General features: G+C 53.6%; 2 protein-coding genes across 6 annotated transcripts in view; one reads left to right on the forward strand and one right to left on the reverse strand.

The window, feature by feature from the left end:
- Positions 1 to 19,209, forward strand: part of SH2B3 (SH2B adaptor protein 3) — a 38,510-nt gene that overhangs the window by 3,156 nt on the left and 16,145 nt on the right. For both annotated transcript variants that reach the window (XM_045041558.1, XM_019814546.3), the window contains exon 2: positions 6,906 to 7,697. In XM_045041558.1, coding sequence (XP_044897493.1) covers positions 6,933 to 7,697 — 765 coding nt within the window. In that variant the 5' untranslated portion in view covers positions 6,906 to 6,932. The remainder of the gene's footprint in view (positions 1 to 6,905; positions 7,698 to 19,209) is intronic.
- Positions 8,195 to 19,209, reverse strand: part of ATXN2 (ataxin 2) — a 145,822-nt gene continuing 134,807 nt past the window's right edge. For 2 of the 4 annotated variants that reach the window (XR_006587890.1, XR_006587880.1), the window contains one exon: positions 8,195 to 8,526. Coding sequence is in view for 2 of the 4 variants with exons in the window: in XM_045041556.1 (XP_044897491.1) it covers positions 13,429 to 13,454; positions 17,248 to 17,252 (31 nt within the window). In the remaining 2 variants the exon portion in view is untranslated. Of the gene's footprint in view, positions 8,527 to 13,413; positions 13,455 to 17,247; positions 17,253 to 19,209 lie in introns of those variants that run through there. The other 2 variants (XM_045041556.1, XM_045041551.1) reach the window with 2 other exon arrangements.

A 19,209-nucleotide genomic window follows, 5' to 3' on the forward strand; every position in this document is an offset into this window, starting at 1 on the left:
AATTGCCTATGGCTGTGTGCCCTTGGGTTTGTCCCTTAACCTCTCTGAGCTCCAATATCCTTCTCTATGACATGGGAGTACTAATGACTGCGCAAGAGAATTGTGTTGAGAAGTGGTACACATAATGCCTGGCATGCAGTCGGTGCTCAAGTGTGAGCTACTGTTGTTAGTGCCCCAGAGGGGGCTGGCACTTAATTGCCAGGTTTCCCAGGAAAATGGTCTCAAGGGGCTCCCCGGGTGTTCAGCATCTTAGGCTGGGCAGGGCAGGAAGTAGCTTCCATCTGGCAGATGCGAGAAGCCTGCCGTGGAGTCCAGAGGTGTAATACATGTTTCTTGTTCCCAGCCAGACCCTGTTCCCAGCTACCCGCCCTCCCTGAGGAAACTGAGGCGGGCAGGCTGCCCAGGGGAAGTGACTCAGCTGGGGTCACTCGCTGAGTCAGGCCTAATTGGACCCAGGAGCCCTGTGCCCCAGCTCCCTGACTTCCGGGGGCCTGCAGTCCCTTGGAAACTGGGCAGGTCCCAAGGCTACAGCTGGACACCCACTTACTTGGGCCCTGACCCCTGGGCAACCAGCATTCCCCAGTCGGGGCTCCGGGGTCCCACTGACCATCACTGGGCTTCTCGACCTGGTATTCTTTCCCCTCAGCAGGGGCAAGGGACACTTCCCCAGGAGAGCAAGTCCTCCTGGTGTCCCCCCAGCCCCGCCCCGACCGGAAACCCAGCAGCTGAGCAGATGGCTGGAAGATTTTTCCTCCCACGCCACCCTGTCAGGGGTCGGCAAGGGGGGCCGGGCTGCAGGCTTCCTCGGGAGCCAGGCCTGGAGCCCCTGGGGGCCTGTCCGGATGTGGGCCCCCACCCCGGTTGGGTAGGGGGGAGGCTGCCACTGCCCCATGTGTCTCCAGGGAGGCCTGGGAGGGAGGAAGTCTATGCCCTGCTCACCGGGAGCTGACTCACAGGGTGCCTGATGAGGTGCTAACCTTGGGGGGCTGGGGGACTGGAAACACGACTGGGGGGAGGTGGTCACAATAGAGGGCCTTTGGCATGAGTCTGCCCTTGAGAGCTGGCACTCTGGTGTCCTCTCATAGGAGGACGGGTCCAGAGAAGGTGAGGAGCGAAGGGAGGGGTTCGCCTCTCCTGATATTGCAAAGCAGCACCATTGTAGGGTATGGGGCTCCCTGAGAGGCTTTCCCCACGTCAGATTCTCACCCTTTTCTCCTCAACTCAGGGGCAGTTAACGGAAGTCATGTGCTAGATGAGAGGGGGTGGGGCTGGAGAGTACTGCCCCTTCTTGGGGGGATAGTCCCTGGTTTTCTCCTGAAGCCCGGGTGGGGTGTGGGGGAGGGGGGTGTGGCCAGGGTGTCAGGCCTGGCATGGGGACAGAGGACATTTCCTGTTCTGGCAGACTGTGCCAGCCTGATAAATGTCCCTGGGCACTAGGTGACCCCAGAGAGGGTGCATCAGGCCTCCACCGACTGCCTGATGATTTAGGACAGAACCCACCTCTCAGCCTCCCCAGGGCCTCAAAACCTGCACTCCCTACTTCCCAGGAGCTTCTCCACAGTCTAGACAGCCTGAATGGTGTGAAAGGGCAGCGGGCTGACTGCCAGGCTGGGTGTGTTGGAATCTCCCCCACCTCTCTGGGCTTCCTTGGGCGGGGGGTCTGGCCTGTTGGAGAAGTTGGTGCTGTAGATGGGAAGGACAAATGCTCCCTGTGGCCTGTAGTCAACCTGGAGTCCTCCCTGGAGGAGGTGTCCCCTATGAAGGTGTGAGACTTCCTGCCCAAACATCTGTGAGCTGGGGGAGGGTGGAAGCTCTGGACTGGCTCATTTTAACTTCGTTTACCACAATTTAAACTATCCTCCCCCTGCCTTGGCAGGTGAAGTCCCCACAGGTGGAGGAAGGCCTTCTCCGCACCTGGGCCTGCTAATTACACGGAAAATGTTAGCTTCCCCAGGTTACATTATTACCCAGGGTGATTGGCTAGAGTAGAGGCTAATGAGCCTCAGTCTCTGGGGTCACGGGTTAGCGTGGGCCCCACAGCTCAGATTCCCTGCTTAGAGCCAGGATTCCCAGCTGTTGAGCGCCTCGTTTCTCACTGACTTGGTAGAGGCTCGAGCGTCCCTTAGGATGGATATGTGTTTGAACAGGGGACACCAGGCTTCGGCTAAGGCTTTAAGGCCCTCACCAGGTTGCCCTTAGCAGGCACTCTGGTGGACAGTTTTCCTGAACTGGGGGTCCTGAGAAGCAGATCCGCGCCCCCCCCCCCTCATGCCCCCACACTACTCTGGCACCCTAGGATGGGTGTGGAGACAGCCATCTCTATGTGTTTGCTTTGGGGACTTGGAGCGAAGGGGCGCCAGGATTCGACCTTCCTGCTCCCACATAACATCACCCTCGTCCCTCACCCCACTGTGGGATTTGGGAAATCCTGGAGCCCCACCTCCACACACATAGCTGGGAACTCCTTGCCCCAGAAGCCCAGGCTGAGCAGGTGGGAGGGACTCTGTGGATTTGCAGGCCCCTCTGTGTGGAATCTGTTCATTCCTCTGGCCACCCAGGCTTCCAGATGCTCTAGTGGGGGAGGGGGCGTAGAAATGCCCCAGAGACCCCTGTTCCCATCCTCCAGCCGAAGCCTGGGGTTCCTAGGAACATTCAGATGATTAATAAATGCTTTCTGCTAAGAGCTTTTCAGGCCCTGATCCCACAGTTGGTGTGATCTGATCAATTGCTTAGCACATAGTAAATGTTCAATAAATGGCTACCACCTGGGCTGAGGCCCGAGGAGGGGACCACCTTCCTGCGGCCTGGCTGCCTGCCCAGCCAGGAAACCTCCCAGGCGTGCCCCCCTCCCAGACATGGGCCACAGCTGAGTGCTCAGTGCTCTGACTGGTGATTTCCTGCCCAGAGCTCCTGCCTGGAGCCTCCTCTCCCCTGAGAAGGCCTTTTGTTCAGGCTCCCATGACGCTCCCTGCTGGCCCAGCCCTCAAGGCCAGGCTCCCCCTGTGGCTTCCATGGCTGCAGGCCTGATATTCCCTGACGCTGCTGCTCCTGTCTGCTGACAACAACAACAGCAGCAGCCACTTGTTTACTGAGTCGCTGAACCCTGACGCATTTTACAGACGGGGACGTGGGCTCAGAGAGGCAAGCCCCCTTTGTGCGTCACACAGCAAAGAAGTGGTAGAGGCAGGATGAGAACCAGGGTTTGGTGGCTAGCTCCACCACGAGAGGTCCCCTGGATAGTGGGGGGTGCATCTTGGTGAGTTTCTCAGAGCCCCACAGCCCTTTCTGTTTGTCCATGTGGGTCAGGAGCATAGCTCCGAGAGCGTGACTATCAAACAGAAGCCCCCCTCAATCCCGGGAGTTCATTCATACAAGTAATATTTCTGTGACCAGGCCCTGGCAGGGTGAGCAGGAAAGAGGTGGCCTCTCGACCCTCCAGGGGCAACCAGCCCAGGTTGAGGGTGCAGGGGACAGTGAGCAGTGTCACTCATGTATCAAGCAGCATCGCTCGCTAGCACAGCCAGCCAGGTTCTGATCCCAGCTCTGTGCCTCACAGGCTGTGTGACTCTGGGCAAGCTATTCTTCCCTTGCCTTGGTTTTTTATCTATAAAATGGACATATTTGTAGGACTCCCCCCGCCCCCCCCGCCCCCCCTTCAGTGGGGATTAGTGAATGGATTTGCAAAGTGTTTAGCACGGAGCAGGGCACGTGGAAAGCCAGCCATAGTGTCATTTATCATCATTTTTATTTTTAAATTGTTATTTCTAAAATTGAGATCTGATTGACATACATTAGTTTCAGGTATACAACATAATAACTAGACTTACTGTGATCATGTCACAACGTACAAAAATATTGAATCGTTGGTTTTAAGCTTCTACCCTGTGGCTATTTTCCTGACCACCTGGCAGGTTTGGAACCTGGACGGAGAAGCTAAGGCCTCCTGACTCCAGCAGGAGCTGAATGAGAACTTTATATCCCTTCCTCTGGATCTCACTCATTCTTTTTTTTTTTTTAATGTTTATTTTTGAGAGAGAGCACGTGTGCGGGAAGGGCAAAGAGAGAGGGAGACGGAGAATCCGAAGCAGGCTCCACACTTTCAACACAAAGCCTGACATGGGGCTCAAACCCATGAACCATGAGATCATGACCTGACCCACCCAGACACCCCTGGATCTCGTTCATTCAGTAACCGTTCACTGGGAAATGAGTCTTCCTCGTGGTGCGCATTCAGGCCCGGATCAGGCGTTTTGGGGGTGACTTCTGTGGGAGTTTCTAATTGCCAGCTGTGGGACCTCTCTGTGCTCCAGTTTCTCTAACTGTAAAGTGGGAGCAATTATAGGCCCTGCCTCCTAGGGCTGTCATGAAGTTCGGGAGAGTTAATGCTTTAGGAGAATGCCTGATGTCCAGCAGGTGCTTGGAATACATTGCATTTCGGATGGGAGAGCTGTAGTGGGAAGTGTGGGGAGGAGGGCTGCCGGCCATCACCCGGGCAGTGAGGGACCGTGGATCAGGCACACTGTTCCCAGAAAACTCCTGTCAGAGTTTGGCCCTGCGGTTGGCACAGGGATTCCAGGCTGCACGGGTGGGGGTGGGAGTGGGGAGTGGCCCAGTGAGGGGGGTCGTTGATGGGCTGTGGCCACTGGGCATCTGCCAGAGGAGCCAGAGGTTGCAAATTCAGCTGACCTCTTGTATTCATACATCCGTTCATTCAGCAGGCATTTGTTGAGCTCCTGCCGCATGCTAGGAACTGGGACCAGAGCAGGGAGCAGATTGTGAGGCTCACAGTCTGGTGGGGAGACAGCCACTAATTAAGTGATCATAGCTGTAAAGTGATAGCATGTGACCAGTGTGCTGAAGGACAAGTTCAGGACTTGACTCCATTGGTGGGCTCTGGGAAGCTGCCTTTTGTGTGCAGCTGAAAGCGGGCAATCGCCCAGAGGCAGCAGGCATGAACGGGGGCAGATCTTACAGGGTCTTGCAGGCGGGCAGGAGCTTGAGTCTGGAATCCGAGCACTCTCTGGGCCCCCTAACCTGGGAGGACAGTGCTTGCCTCACCTGTGTGGAGGCATGGGTTAACTGAGGACAAACCACACACACACATGCAGGTAACCCCCCTGCCCCTCGCTGCCCCACTTCAGCTACAGGGCGGGGGGGTTCTGGCAGAGTGTGGCGATCAAGGGCCTATATGGCTCCTCTCCCTCCTGCCTGGCAGCTTTTATTAACTACTGTGTGCAAAGTGCTCACTGAATGTAGGTTTCGAGGCCCTTGTGATGTGCAAAAATGTTGACTCTGTGCAGAGCGCCCTCCCCACTGACACCGTCTGGGGTGTCCTGCTGCATTTAGCTGCAGGGTCACCACGATGGCCTAGAGATGGCAGGGGCAGCCCTCATTGTTTTTGCAGCTGCCCAGCAGGTCTGTCCCACCCTGACCATGCACAGAGTCACAAGTAGAAGGTGCCTGTGCACTGGTGTGTGGCAGAAAGATCCTCAGTTTCCAGGTGCAGGTCTCTACCTTGAGAGTCTCTCAAGGACTTCTTATAACCATTTAATGAGGTGGGTACCATGGCGCTCCTCACTTGACAAATGAGGAATCTGGGGTTCGGAGAGGTCCAGTCATGTGAGAGTAGGCCCTTAGTAATAGGTTTTTGTGGGGGGAGGATAAGCAGCCATGGTTATGTGGTCCCCAGCAGGGGCCCAGGCCCGGTTGGAAGAAAAGGCGGTACTGATGGTAATTAGAGAGGTCCGGGGTTCAGCACCTCGGACAGCAGAGGGTGGGGGGCTTCTGCCATTTTGATTGTGTGCCGCCAAAGAAGGAGCCATGGAGGTGGGAGGAAAACGGAGCCCCAGTTGGGATGGGTGGGCAAGGATCTGCCTGTCCTGACATACCCCCATCAGAGCAGGAAACACCTTTGCACCCCTCTGTGAGTCTTGTTAATTGATTCCTTTGCATTCATTGTTTTATGTTTTTATTGACACCAATGATACACTCTCATTGTAATATTTAATAATAACAGCTGGCCCTTAGTAGGCTTTTCCTAAGTCCTGAGGGTCTTTACATTTATTAACTCAATCCTCATGACACTCCTATGAGGCAGGTGCAATCATCTTCTAAGGCAGAGAAAAATCAATAACTCATCCAAAGGCACATAACTAGTAAGTGGTGGTGCTGGCATCTGACATAGGCGCCGTGTTCTTAACCATATTTTCTAAAGACAAGTAGCAGCAATATTCCTTGGTTACTTTTCCCCCTGAAACTCCAATTCTAGTTCTTTCCTACAGATTTCTGTGGGAAACAATGTTTCTGGTGGGTTTCCTCCAGCCACACCTTTCTTGCCCACCACTTAAACACATTTATGTACACATAAAAAGTTGGCAGTTTGGTGTTGTGTGTGTTCATGTAAATTGGATCACAGAGTCTGCGTTGTTCCTTCGGGTGGTAGCATAGACCTCCCTCTACCTTTTCCACTACTGCAGAATATTCCAGCTGAGATGTATCACAGTGTGCTTTACCAGTCTCTGACTGATGGGCATTTAAGTTGTATCTACTTTTTCCCTATTATATACATGGGGCAGAAAACATCTAGTAGGGGATTGTCCTGTAAATGTGACAAGCATTCTCTTGAATGTGTGTGAGCAAGCATTCTCTTGAATACTTGAGAGTGGAATTCCTGGGTCTGAAATCGAGCCTGCCAAGCAGCCTTCCAAAAAAGGCTGTATCTGTTAAGGATACCGGCAACGTCGTAGGGGAGTGCACATTTCGACGCATCTTCACCAGCACCGGGTATTAATGGTCGTTTTCAATTTTTGATGTCGTGCCTGGTGAATAACGTGTCTCGCGGTGACGGGTTCAAGTAGTTGTGTGCCTGCTCACTTCTTTGTTGCCCACCCCACCGTGTCTTTCAGCCCGGCCGCCCCACTTCCGTCTCCGCCATGAACGGGCCCACCCTGCAGCCCTCCTCGGCCTCTTCTGCATCCGCCCCCTCCTCGTCGGCCGCGGCAGCGTCGCCGTCCCCGCGGGGCTGGAGCGAGTTCTGCGAGCTGCACGCGGTGGCCACGGCCCGGGAGCTGGCCCGGCAGTACTGGCTCTTCGCCCGCGAGCACCCGCATCACGCGCCGCTGCGCGCCGAGCTCGTGTCGCTCCAGTTCACCGACCTCTTCCAGCGCTACTTCTGCCGCGAGGTGCGCGACGGCTGGACGCCCGGGCCGCCGGGGTCCCGGGCCGCGCCGCCTGCGCGTGACTACCGAGACACGGGCCGCGGGCCCCCGGCCAAGGCCGAGGCGTCCCCGGCCGAGTCGGGCCCCGGTCCCGCCGCCCCCGCGCTGCCCAAGGCCCGCAGCTCCGAGGAGCTGGCCCCGCCGCGACCGTCCGCCGCCTGCACCTTCCAGCACCTGCGCCACAGCCTCCGCCACATCTTGCGCCGCGGCTCGGCCGGGGAGCTGTCCGCCACCGGGGCCGCGGGGGAGGCGGGCGAAGGCCCGGCGCGGCCCGGCCTGGCCAGGAAGCTCCTGCCCTGGAGCCTGGCCCGCGAGCCGCCGCCCGAGGCCCTCAAGGAGGCAACGCTGCGCTACAGCCTGGCCGACGAAGCGTCCATGGACAGCGGGGCGCGCTGGCAGCGGGGGCGGCTGGCGCTGCGGCGCACCCGGGGCCCCGACGGCGGAGCGGACCGCGTGCTGGAGCTCTTCGACCCGCCCAAGGTAAGCTCCCCGCGCAGGGCGCTCAGAGGGGCGCGCGACGGTCCCGGCGGGCGGCCGCAGAGCACCCAGAGGAAAGCAGGCCTTTTGAAAAATGAAGTGTTTCTTTTAGACCATCTTGAATTTGCATAGAGGTTGCAAAGATCGTTCAGCTATACCCCACGTGCAGTTTTGCCTGTTAACGTCGTACGTTACTATGTGTTTGCATAACTGAGGCCCCAGCGTTGCTCACTACTGTGAACTGCGCAGTTCTTTGGATTTTGCGTTTCCCCTAATATCGCTTTGCTGGTTCCAGCACACCGTATTCGATTCAGCTGTTGGGTCCCTTTTCATGGGCCTAATGGCTTTGACAGGTTCTACAGGCTTTCCTTGTTTCTGATGGCAGGTTTGAGGAGTACCGGGCAGGGATTTTGTACAACGTCCAGAGACACTGTATGTGGGTGTCATGTGGACTGTGACAGGTTGGTCCACGTCCTTGAAAACCCTGGCCCAGACTGACCATGACAAATAGGAGCGTTTTTTTTTTTTTTTTAGGGGGTTCAAAACTGTCACTTGGATTCCTTTGCAAGTCCCATGATTTGTTGATGTCTTATTTCAAGTTTTAAAAATTTTGTGTGTGTGTTTTTTTCCTTTTCGACAACTTTGTTCAGCTGTGCATTTGAGGCTGAAGGGTCAAGGTGTTCCACACACCTGACAAGTTCCATCTTTGACTCAGATGTATCAAGTTGATGAGACCACGTGGCTTTCACCTCATTCCTTTCTCTTTGTGGTTCTATTATGCTTCCAGAGATGGCGCAAAGCCGATGTAATCTTAGCCCTTGGGGGTCAAGGTCTGAATGGAGAAGACTTAGTTATTCATTTAATAGATATTTATTGAGTACCTACTGTGTACCAGACAGATGCTGGTGCTGGGGAACTGGCATCTTAGTGAGAGCCGTTGAATAAACCTACAAAAGAACATGGAATTATAAATCATATATTGTGTTCTAAGGAAAAGCAGTGGGGGCCCTGGGAGTATAACTGAGGGGCCCTAATTCGGTGGTTGGGATGGAGTGTTGGCAAGGAATCCTCTCATGTAAAGTACCTTTCTCTTTAAACTTCAGGGCAGCGTCCCATGCATACACTGAAGTGGGTGGAGTGCATCTGAAGCCCCACCCACGTTGCCATGGTTGTGCACACCCAAATGACCTAGCACCCAGGGGGGCTCCCTCCCACCTCCTCCATGTCTGTAACCCCTCGGCCACCCCCTCCTTCCCCTGACTCCTACTCTGGGGGTTCCAGTTCTCTGTTCTGGAACTGCACACAAATGGAATCGCGCAGCATGTTGCCTTTTACGTCTGGCTCCTTTTGCTCCGCATGATGTTGTAGGGAGACTTGTCCGTGTGCATCAGTAGCTCATTTGTATGGATGTACCACAGTTAGCTTATCCATTCACCTGTTGATGGATATTTGGATGGTTTCTACTTTGGGACTTTTATGCTGTTATGAAATCTGCATGTAGTTCTTTGTGTGCACACGTGCTCCATTTCTCTCCATTTCTCATTCCTCAAAGTGGCCTTGCTAGGTCATATGGTAAGTGCGTGTTTATGAGAAATTTATATACTTTTTCCAAAGTGGTTGCATGATCTTATGGTGGGGACCAGCAGTGTATGAAAGTTGGGTTTTTTTTTTTTTTTTCCATTTCTAGTGGATGTGTACTAGTTTCTCATTGCGGCTTTAATTTGCATTTCCCTGATGACTCATGAGGTTAAACACCTTTTCATAAGTTTATTGGCCACTGGAATGAACTCTGTTATGATGTGTGTGTTATTTTTATTGAGTTGTCTCTCCTTTTCTTATTGCTTTATAAGAGTTTTTATATATCTGGGATATATTTCCTTTTATTGCAAAATATCATCTCCCACTCAGTGGGTTGCCTTTTTCTTCTTTAATGGAATCTTTTCATGAACAGATTTTTTTTTTTTTTAATACTTATTTTGAGAGAGCGTGAGCCAGGGAGGGGCAAACTGAGAAGGAGAGAGAGAGTCCCAAGTGAGATCAGCATCTGAGCTGAAATCAAGAGTCTGAACGCTTAACCCACTGGGCCACCCAGGCACCCCCATGAACAGAAATTCTTACTTTTAATGAAGTCCAGTTTATCGATTGCTTTCCTTTATGGCTCGTGCTTTTTGTGTCCTATTTAAGAAATCTTTGCCTACTCAGGGTTGTGAAAATCTTTTTAAAAAGTCTTTTCTTCTGGAAACTTTATTTTGGGGAGCCTTCACATTTTGGACCAAGATCGATCTCTAATTAGTTTTTATGTACAGTGTGAGGCAGGGGTCGTGGTTCTTCCAGGTGTTCCAACACTACTTGCCGATGTGACCATCTTTTCTCTGTTGGATTGCAATGCTGCTTTTATACTAAATAAAGGATAACCTGTGTGCTTCTGGAAGACTCTCCCTTATGTTCCATTGGCTCATGTGTCTCTCCTTAGGCTAACACCACACTGTCCTAATTGCCAAAGTTTCCTAGTGAGTCTTGAGCTAGTGACTTTTGGACCACAGTCTTTATTTAAATTAAAAAAAAAAAAATTAATGTTTGTTTATTTTTGAGAGAGACAGAGCATGAGCAGGGAGAGGGAAATACAGAATCTGTAGCAGGCTCCAGGCTCTGAGCTGTCGGCACAGAGCCCGACTCGAGTCTCAAACCCACCAACCGTGAGGTCATGACCTGAGCCAAAGTCACATGCTCAACCGACTGAGCCACCCAGGTGCTCCGAACCACAGTCTTAATCCTGAGTTAAGAATCTCTCAGTGTTGGGGCACCCGGCTGGCTCAGTCAGTAGAGCATGTGACTCTTAATCTCAGGGTCGTGAGTTCGAGTTGGGTGTAGAGATTAAAAACTAAATCTTAGAAAAATAATAATAATAAAAAAGACTGTCAGTGTTTCAGGCAGAGGGAACAGCATGGACAAAGGCCTTGAGATGGGTAAGCATTCTGTGTGCTTTGAAGAATGTGCTGGGAGCACAGGGAGGGAAGGTGGGGTATGGGGGGGTATGTGTGGTCAGAGGGGCACGTGAAGAGTTAGTGTTTTATGCCAAACACAATGGGAAGCTGTCGGAAAAACGCAAGTGCAGATAAAAACTCTTCTCATTGTTTTTAAAGTCTTGAGGTTATGGCACCATGAAAGGCAAATAGCGGCCCAAACACATGGTCTTATCTGTGTGACAGCATGGGGTTCCCTATAAAACTTCATTTTTAAAAACAATTTCTGGGGCGCTTGGCTGGCTTAGTCAGTGGGGCGTGTGACACTTGATCTTGGGGCTGTGAGTTCAAGCCCTACGTTGGGGGTAGAGATTACATTACAAAAAATTAAAAATCTTTAAACAATAAAAATAAATAAAAACTTTGTTTTTTGTTTATTTTGAGAGAGGGAGCACGAGTAGGAGAGGGGCAGAGAGAGAGGGAAAGAAAGAATCCCAAGGAGGCTTCATGCTGTCCGTGCAGAGTTTAGCATGGGGCTTGAACTCGCAAACCGTGAGATCATGACCTGAGCAGAAATCGAGAGTCAGATGCTCAACTTACTGAGCCACCCAGGCACCCCTAAGAAACAACTTCTGCTTAAAATAGCCATCTTGGAAAGCCAGCTCTGGGGCCTTAGGCAAGTGACGTCACCTCTCTGAGCCTCAGTTTCCTCCTGTTTGCAATGGCACTGCTCATAGTTCCTGCCTTGTGGCACTGTTGTGTCAACGGAGAGTCCCTGGCACGTGGAGCACGCAGTGTCACTGATGGGTGACACCGGTAAGGACTCTGGGGCTGAGAACACACATTTATTTCCAGTGCTGGTCTGGGTTCTCAGTGTCCAACTGGCACGCCCTGTCGAGGCTGCTGTTCTTCAGGAGCCCTGAGGGTGGGGCCCCATTCAGAGGCCTTAGGGGCCAGAGGTGGTGTTCGGGCCCTGGTGAAGTCGAGCCTTGGGGTTCAGTCAGTGAGGTTGTGAGTTCAAGCCCTGTGTCAGGGGTAGAGATTACATTTACTAAAAATGTAAAAAATCTTTACATTTTAAACTTTTAAAAAATGTTTATTTATTTATTTTGAGAGGGAGCACGAGCTGGGCCTTGGGACTCTGTCCTAGGCTCGGTGGTCGCTCTGAGACCTGGAGGGTCTCCCACAAAGCAAACGGCCCTGGCAGGGCCCCTTCCGGCCCCTCCCCAAAGTATCTGTCTCGATGGAGCAGCCCAGCTCCGGCCGCTTCCCTTCCGACAGCTTCCCATTGTGTTTGGAACAGTCTGGGGGCTATTCCCGAATGTTCCCTGAATGACTTGGGGCATTTAGTCTCTGGGCTGAGGATACTTAGACTCTAAGTCTTGACTGAGTATGCCTGCCAGGTGGGTAGCCTCGATCTCTGACCCTGGAGTTGTTTATAGGAACAGCTTTAGACAGAAGGAAAAGGAAGGTTGAAGGTTTGGCAACCGGTGGGTGGTGGGTGGTTAAGGGCTTGAGCTCTGGATTCATACCCAAACTCTGTCACTAAGAGGGTGCCAGCGCCGGCCTGGGGAAGGCCCTGCTGCCCAAAGCAGGAAGAGGCTTGGAGGGCCAGAACTGAGACAGCGCAGCCGCCCCGGGACACAGAATTAGGGCCTCAGCCAAGCAAATGTCCTCCCGAGTCTGAGGCCAGGCGTTCAGGGGCTCACGGGTCAGCTTCACCTCTGCCTCTGACCAGCTGTGCGACCCTGGTCGGCTTCTTCCCCACTCAGCCTCGGTCTGTTCATCTGTGAGCAGGGGTGATAGCAGTCGCCTCAAGGGCCATCGTGAGGGCTGCAGGCGGAGGGAGCTCCTTGCTAATGGGGGTGTAAGTGGAGGCCACAGTCAGGCTGCGGTGGGGGGAGGGAGGGTTGAGGGTAGTTGGAGGAGACACCGGCTTTTTCCAGTGTCTAAAGATGGGTGGAGAAGTCACAGCTTTCTCTGGTTTCAGTGGCATCCCTGCAGGTGGGCAGGAGATGGGCCTCCCTTCTGTGCTCTGGCCTTCAGGAAGAGACTGGGGATTGCTGCCACGTGGGGGGTGGTCACCGAAGGGCCTTTGGCAGGACGTGACACATGAGTGGGAAGAGGTGCCAGTCCCGGAAGATCTGGGTGCAGGAGTGCCAGGTCAATGAAATGGCAAGGGCAAAGGCCCTGGGTGGCCGCAAACCAGGAGACTTTAAAGAACACCCAAATGCCAGGGGCTGGAGTGGAGTGAACAAGAGGAGAGAAGGTTGGAAAGGTGCTGGGGCTGGGTTAGGTGGGGGCCTTGTGGCCACAGTAAGGACTTGGGAGTTTCTGTGAGCAGTGGGAGCCCTTGGAGGACTTGGGCCCCGTGGGCTGAGACGCTTGCCGGGACTACCCAGCAGTGGCCGTGGGCTGGAGGAACCCCCTTGGGGCTCCCTGTGCTCTTTAGGGCTGCCCATGGGGGACTGTGGCATGATTCTTCTCCTTCAGGACCCTCTAGTCTTTGTGGCAACTCATCTGTGGCAACCCCCCCCTCCTTGGGCGTGCCCAGGGTTGGGCTAGGATGGGGGGCAGCATATTACTACCTCGAATGGGCACCTACTGTGGGCCAGGCACTGCTCTAAACACTTGATCTCAAGTCCTTCCCGTGAGGTTGAGGCCACTGGCCCATCTGACAGGGAAGAAACTGAAGCTGGGAGGGGCAAAGGGACTCGCTCAGGGTCATGCAGCTGAGGAGGGTGGAACCCCGATCCCAAGGGGTTCCCACCTCAAAGCCCCCAGCCACGCTCTTCAGCTGGCTCCTCGAGCCACAGTGGGTAGAGTGTCAGCTCTCGGGCAGGTCAGGCCCGAGATGTGCCATCTACTCAGCAGTTAAAAGGAAAAATATTTAAAAACAAAATGTAAAGATTTCACAGAAGAATCCAGATTTCTGGTTTCTCTTATGAAGTCCGTGGATCTGGCAGAGCAGGGCCAGCATCGAAAGAGTGACCCAGCCTGTGCTCTGCAGAGGAAGAGCCTGGCGGGAGGTGTGGAGGCCCCAGGGGAGGGAAGAGAGTACAGAAGCAGCCACCGGGCCAGGGGTGAAGCATGGCTAGGTTGGCTATGGCATGTGGGCCGACCCTTTGCTCTTTTGGGCCTCAGTTCCCCCATATATCCAGGCTTGGGTTGGCAGAAATGGTCTCAAAGCCCCGCCAGGTCTGGGGGCTGAGCCTCAGTTTCTCTCATCTGTACAGCGGGGTGATGGCGTTCTAGCTACTCACCTTTTAGCCAACACTTATTTGGGACTTGTTCTATACCAGGGACCTTACCGACCTGGCTTTCCTGACAGCAGCCCTATGAGAGAACTACTGGGATTACCTCCATTTCATAGATGGGGCAATACAGGTGAAGAAGGGGTAGGTGACTTGCCTGAGGTCACACAGATCTGGAGTGGCTGGGGTGGGATCAGAACCCAAGCTGCGTGTGGTGTGGACATGCAACCCAAGGTGCGTGTGGTGGTCCTTCCTTCAGAAGGACTTATGATTCCTGGGGGCTGTGTGTTCAACCAGTGGCCTCGTGTGGGTGGGGGGCATCTGTTTGGAGTTCTCAGACCAGGAAAGGCTCCCTGTGACCATCTTGTCTGGCGCCCTTTATACAGACGGGGACACTGAGGCCCAGAGGGGGCTGGCCAGTGTCCCCTTCACCCAGCACACTCTGCCCTTTGGTCTCTGCTCCCTGGCCTGGAGAAGAGGTAGAGGAAGGAGATGGGGGGACACCTCGGGGACTCAGCCCGTAGCTCTGAGCCCCCCACATGCACCACAGGCCATGAGCACCCCCAGGAGGAAGTGGTCTGGTTGGGAGTGGCTGGGCCGCTAGACCTAGAGGGGTCGCTGGGAGGGGGGGGGCAGTTGGACATTATGGTTCAGGGCCATTCCCGCTCTGTTCCTTCTGAGCTGGATGGTCTTGGGCAAGTCACTCAGCCTTGCTGGGCCTCAGTTTCCTTATCTATAAGATGGGATGGCCGCGGCACCTGCCCCCAGGGTTGATGATGTGGGAGAAGCCGTGGCTATGGTATGTGCTGACTGGGTGGGCTGAGGGGCAGCCTCAGGCACGTGTCTCCAGGCAGCAGCCACTCCTGGGGTGCTTGGAAGCCCACCTGGCCCCACCCGCACACGGCACACAGTCCAGCGGGGACAGTCTGGGGGACCCAGTTTGTGGAAAGAGGCAACCAGGCCTCGGGCGCCCCCGGCTCCCCACCTGGGCCCGGGGTCTGTCCGGGAGGCAGAACTGCGGGTCGGGCAGTTCTCAGAGCCTGTGCAGCAGTGGGTGCTCACGCGAGCCTGAGTGACGGCCAGGCCCCTTCTCCCGGGCGCATCCCTATCAACCTATTGACCGCTTGCTGGGGTTCTTCAGGGTGGGGGTGGCACCGCGCCCACTTTATAGTTGAGGACACCGGGGCTGGAAGAGGCAGAAGGAGCTACAGCGTGGACCCCAGGGGCCTGAACCCGGAGCCCGGGCCCCCGGAGTGTGGGAAAGAGGAAGCAGAGAGAAAGGGATGTCCGCCGGAGGCCTGGTGGTTTCCTCTCCGAGGCAGGAGGAAGAGGAGGAAGAGGAGGAGGGCAGGGCAGGAAGCGGCCAGGCGGGAGGGGGCAGCCTCCTTTTGGCTCGGACAGACCTGGGTTTGAGTCCTGCCCCTGCCTCCTCTGAGCTGTGTGACCTTGGGAAGGGCCCTGTGCCCACCCCACCCCCCGTGCCTCAGTTTCCTCAGATACTTCCTAAAACTAGCTGAGGGCTGGCCCCCACCTGTGGGGGTTCAGAGGGGTTAACTGAGCTTCCGCCTGTGCGGCACTCAAGTGCGCCCAGCACACCGTCATTGTTCATCAAAGCTTAGCTGCTGTGGTTATTGTCATTATTACTATTCTTATGATTTTGTTTGTTTTGAGAGAGCATGAGTGGGAGAGGGGCAGAGAGAGGGAGAGAGAGTATCCCAAGCAGGTTCCACGATGTCAGTGCAGAGCCTGACGTGGGGCTCAATCTGAGGCACCGTGAGATCGTGACCTGAGCTGAAATCAAGGGTTGGATGCTTAATTGACAGGGTCACCCAGGCGCCCCTGTTGTCATTTTTATTAGTTGTTTGCAACACAATAGGCACCGTATCTGACACACCCCGTGGAATCACCACAAATGCTGTGAGGGGGGACAATGATGAAGCCATCTCATAGATGAGGAAACTGAGGCACAGAGAGGAAGAAAGGCTTTCCTAAGGCCACACAGCTGGGAAGAGGAAGAGCCAGGAACAGCACCTGTTGTGGGCCTGCCCTCAGCCCCCAGACAGGTGGAGAAACCACCCACCCTCCACTGACAGCCCAAAAGATCTTCTTGGGCCAGGCAGAGCCCCCGTGTCCCTATGGGGAGACAGCTGGGAGTTTTAGAGGCCGGTGGCGCCCCAGTCCTCCCCCTTCCCAGGACGACCAGAGGCAGAAGGCTCCCACGGTGAGAATGGGGTTCCTGTCCTGTTCTGCCTTGAGCTGCTTTGCGAACCTGGGCTGGTCCCCACCCCTCTCTTGAGCTGTGAAATGGGCAGCAAAGGGGCTTGATCTGGGACTGGTGGGGGAGGGAAGGAAGGGGTGGTGGTGAGCAGGGTTCCTGTGGGGGCCCCAAATGCACACGCAGATGCCCCCTATCTGCCCCTTACTGGGGTTCTGTGTAAGATCACTTTTGAAAAGTAGTCTGCCACTCAGAAGAAACCCCTGGCCTTATTGAAATTGTGGGCAGATGATATCGGCATGCTTCTTTTCAGCTCAAATTCTATGAATCCACACACTAGAAAGTGCCCCCGAATCCAGCGGTGTGTGTGTGTGGGGGGGGGGCAACTGACGTTGACTTATTCTCACCCCTTACTCCCAGCACTTTTGGGGGTGCTTCCACTGCCCTTCCTGCTCCCCAGGGCCTGTTTGCTTTCTGTAGCTTCTTGAAAGTGGGCCTTCTGTTTTCGTTTGAGGGATAGGGTGTTGGGACAAGACTGTCATCGTAGTCTGGGCTGTGGGCTTGGTAGCCAGGCAGAAGGGCAGGTAGACAGGTTTAGGTTCAGATCTTGGCTCTCGTGTCCTTGGTACGCGACTGTGGGTTGAGAGCCTCAGTTTTCCCTTCCGGGAAATGGAATGTCAGTACTTGGCATTGCTGGGTGACTGAGTCAAAAGCAGGCTCGGCAAAGGCGTGATATGTTTTCATCCAAGAGGTGGAAGAAGCAGCTTCCTGGGTAGGAAGTTGTCACATCCCAGAGGTGGGTCCCCAGGTGCCCTCCTGAGGATGGGCAGCGGCCTGTACTGGGCAGCAGCTGACAGCCCCAGCAAGCTAGTCAGGCCGCTGCTGGAAATCCCCCACCCGCTTCTTTGTGAATGGAAAAGGAAACCAAAATGCACAAAAAGAGATCTCTGCATTCTGAGCGGCTGGCCGTCAGTGGTGATGGTGGGGTGGGGGGTAGCTTCCTCCCCGAAGGCAGGAGGGGCCGCCTCAGCTTCCTTTTTGGGGCCCCACACCCCTTTTTCCTATCTCCCCTCCCTAACAGAAGAGGCCACTGTTTTGCTCAGGCCATGGACTCCCCTGACATCTCCTGCTCCGGAACCAGTGGGTGACGGCGTACATGGGGGACGATTGAAGCGGCACCCGCCACCTGGCCTCTGGATCCTCCCTCACTTGTGGCCCATGCCCGGATCCTCCCATTACCTGCCTGGCTTGAATTCTGACTATGGGGGGGGGGGGGGTGTCTGAGGTCCACAACAGCAACCGAGAGAGAAACCTCACTCCAGGGAACGGTGTGGAACTGAGGGGCCCTGCTCTGTTTCATCTGAAATCTTCATGTCATCTAGGAAACTAATGCGCCGAGGGCCTCCACATTTGAGCTCCTAATTTCTGGTGTTGTTTTCTAATAATAAAGCTCATGGTAGAAACCATAGAGTGGTAACTGAAAACCACTCCCCATCCTGCTCTGAGACAACCAGCATTTCCATTTTGGTAGAAGTCTCTGTGACCTTTGTTCTTGCATTGCTTTTCTGACTTCTCCCCCAAATTGCAATTCCTTCAGCATTCAGCCATTCTGCATTCAACGCTTACCTCTGGAGGCCCTTCCGGGTGCCAGGCATGTGAGAAATATAGACAGAAACCTTCGGACAAAAGCCCAGCCCTTGTGAGGCTGACACTCTTCATTCTGCTTTGTCACCTGCTTTTCTTCTGCTTAGTATTTTTCTGAAATATTTTTCAAGAATGTCTTTTTCATACTGGCTGTGCAATATTTCATTTACACAGAGAGGCTGTGATGTATTTATTGAGACTCCTAATTCAGTCATTTCTAACTTCCCCCCTCGAATGCACAACTGTCGGACATCTTGTACGTAAATCTTGGTACCCATCTCTGATTGTTTCCTCAGGCTCAATTCCTAGAAAGGGAAGTGCTGAGTCGAAGGCTTTAAGAGTGCCTCTACAGGCTCGGTCGCTCTCTCTCTCTCTCGCTCGCTCGCTCTCTCTCTGAGCTTTACTGAGATACAACTTACAAGTATGTGAAATGAACTATTTAAAGAGTACAGTGGCTTTTAGTATGTTTACAGAGTTGTGCAACCATCACCATGATTTGCTTTTAGAACATTTTCATCATCTCAGAAGGAGACCTTGTACCCATTAGCAGTCCCCCTCTTCCATCCTCCCCGCCCTCAGCCCTGGGCAACCACAGATTTGCTTTCTGTCTCTATGGATTTGCCTGTTCAGTGCTTTTCAAATAAATGGAATCAGAGAATATGCTGTCTTCTGTGACCAGCCTGAAAGAAGCTGCTTGGCGTAATTTCACTTAGCGTCATGTTTTCAAGGTTGATCCACGTCCTAGCAGGCGTTAGGACTCCATTCCTTTCTGTGGCAAAGTAATGTTCTATTACGTGGGTAGATGATATTTCGTTTATCCATCCATCAGTGAATGGATGTTAAGGTGCTTCCACTTTTTGGCCGTTGTGAACAATCACGCGTATGTTTTTATGTGGACATGATGTTTTCATTTCTCTTGGGTATCTATCTAGGAGTGGAATTTCTGGGTTATATGATAATTCTGTGCTTAACGTTTTATTGCCAGACTGCTTTCCATGGCGGCTGCACCATTTCATGTTCCCACCGGCAAGGGCTCCCACTTCTCCACATGCTCACCAGCTCTTGTCTGTCTTTTTGCTTGTAACCATCCTAGTGGGAAGAGGTATCTCATATGGTTTTGATTTGCATTTCCCTGTTGGCCAATGATGCTGAGCATTTTCTTCATGTGCTTACTAGCCATTTCTAATGCTTCTGACTGATCCTTTCAAACAGCCTTCCAGAAAGGTTATACCCATTTATCTTCTTATTGCCAGAGGTGCCAACACTGGTTATTATTTTTAAAACCTTTGCCAACTTCTAGAGGGGAAGTTGTTATCTTGTCCTTTCTGATTACCGTGGAACTGACCATTTCTTTGTTTGTTTGGTTTTATTTTGTTTTTAGCTTAAATTTTTTTTTAACATTTATTTATTATTGAGAGACACAGAGAGACAGAGCATGA

Source organism: Felis catus, chromosome D3, assembly GCF_018350175.1.
Source record: "Felis catus isolate Fca126 chromosome D3, F.catus_Fca126_mat1.0, whole genome shotgun sequence".
Taxonomy (NCBI): domain Eukaryota; kingdom Metazoa; phylum Chordata; class Mammalia; order Carnivora; family Felidae; genus Felis; species Felis catus.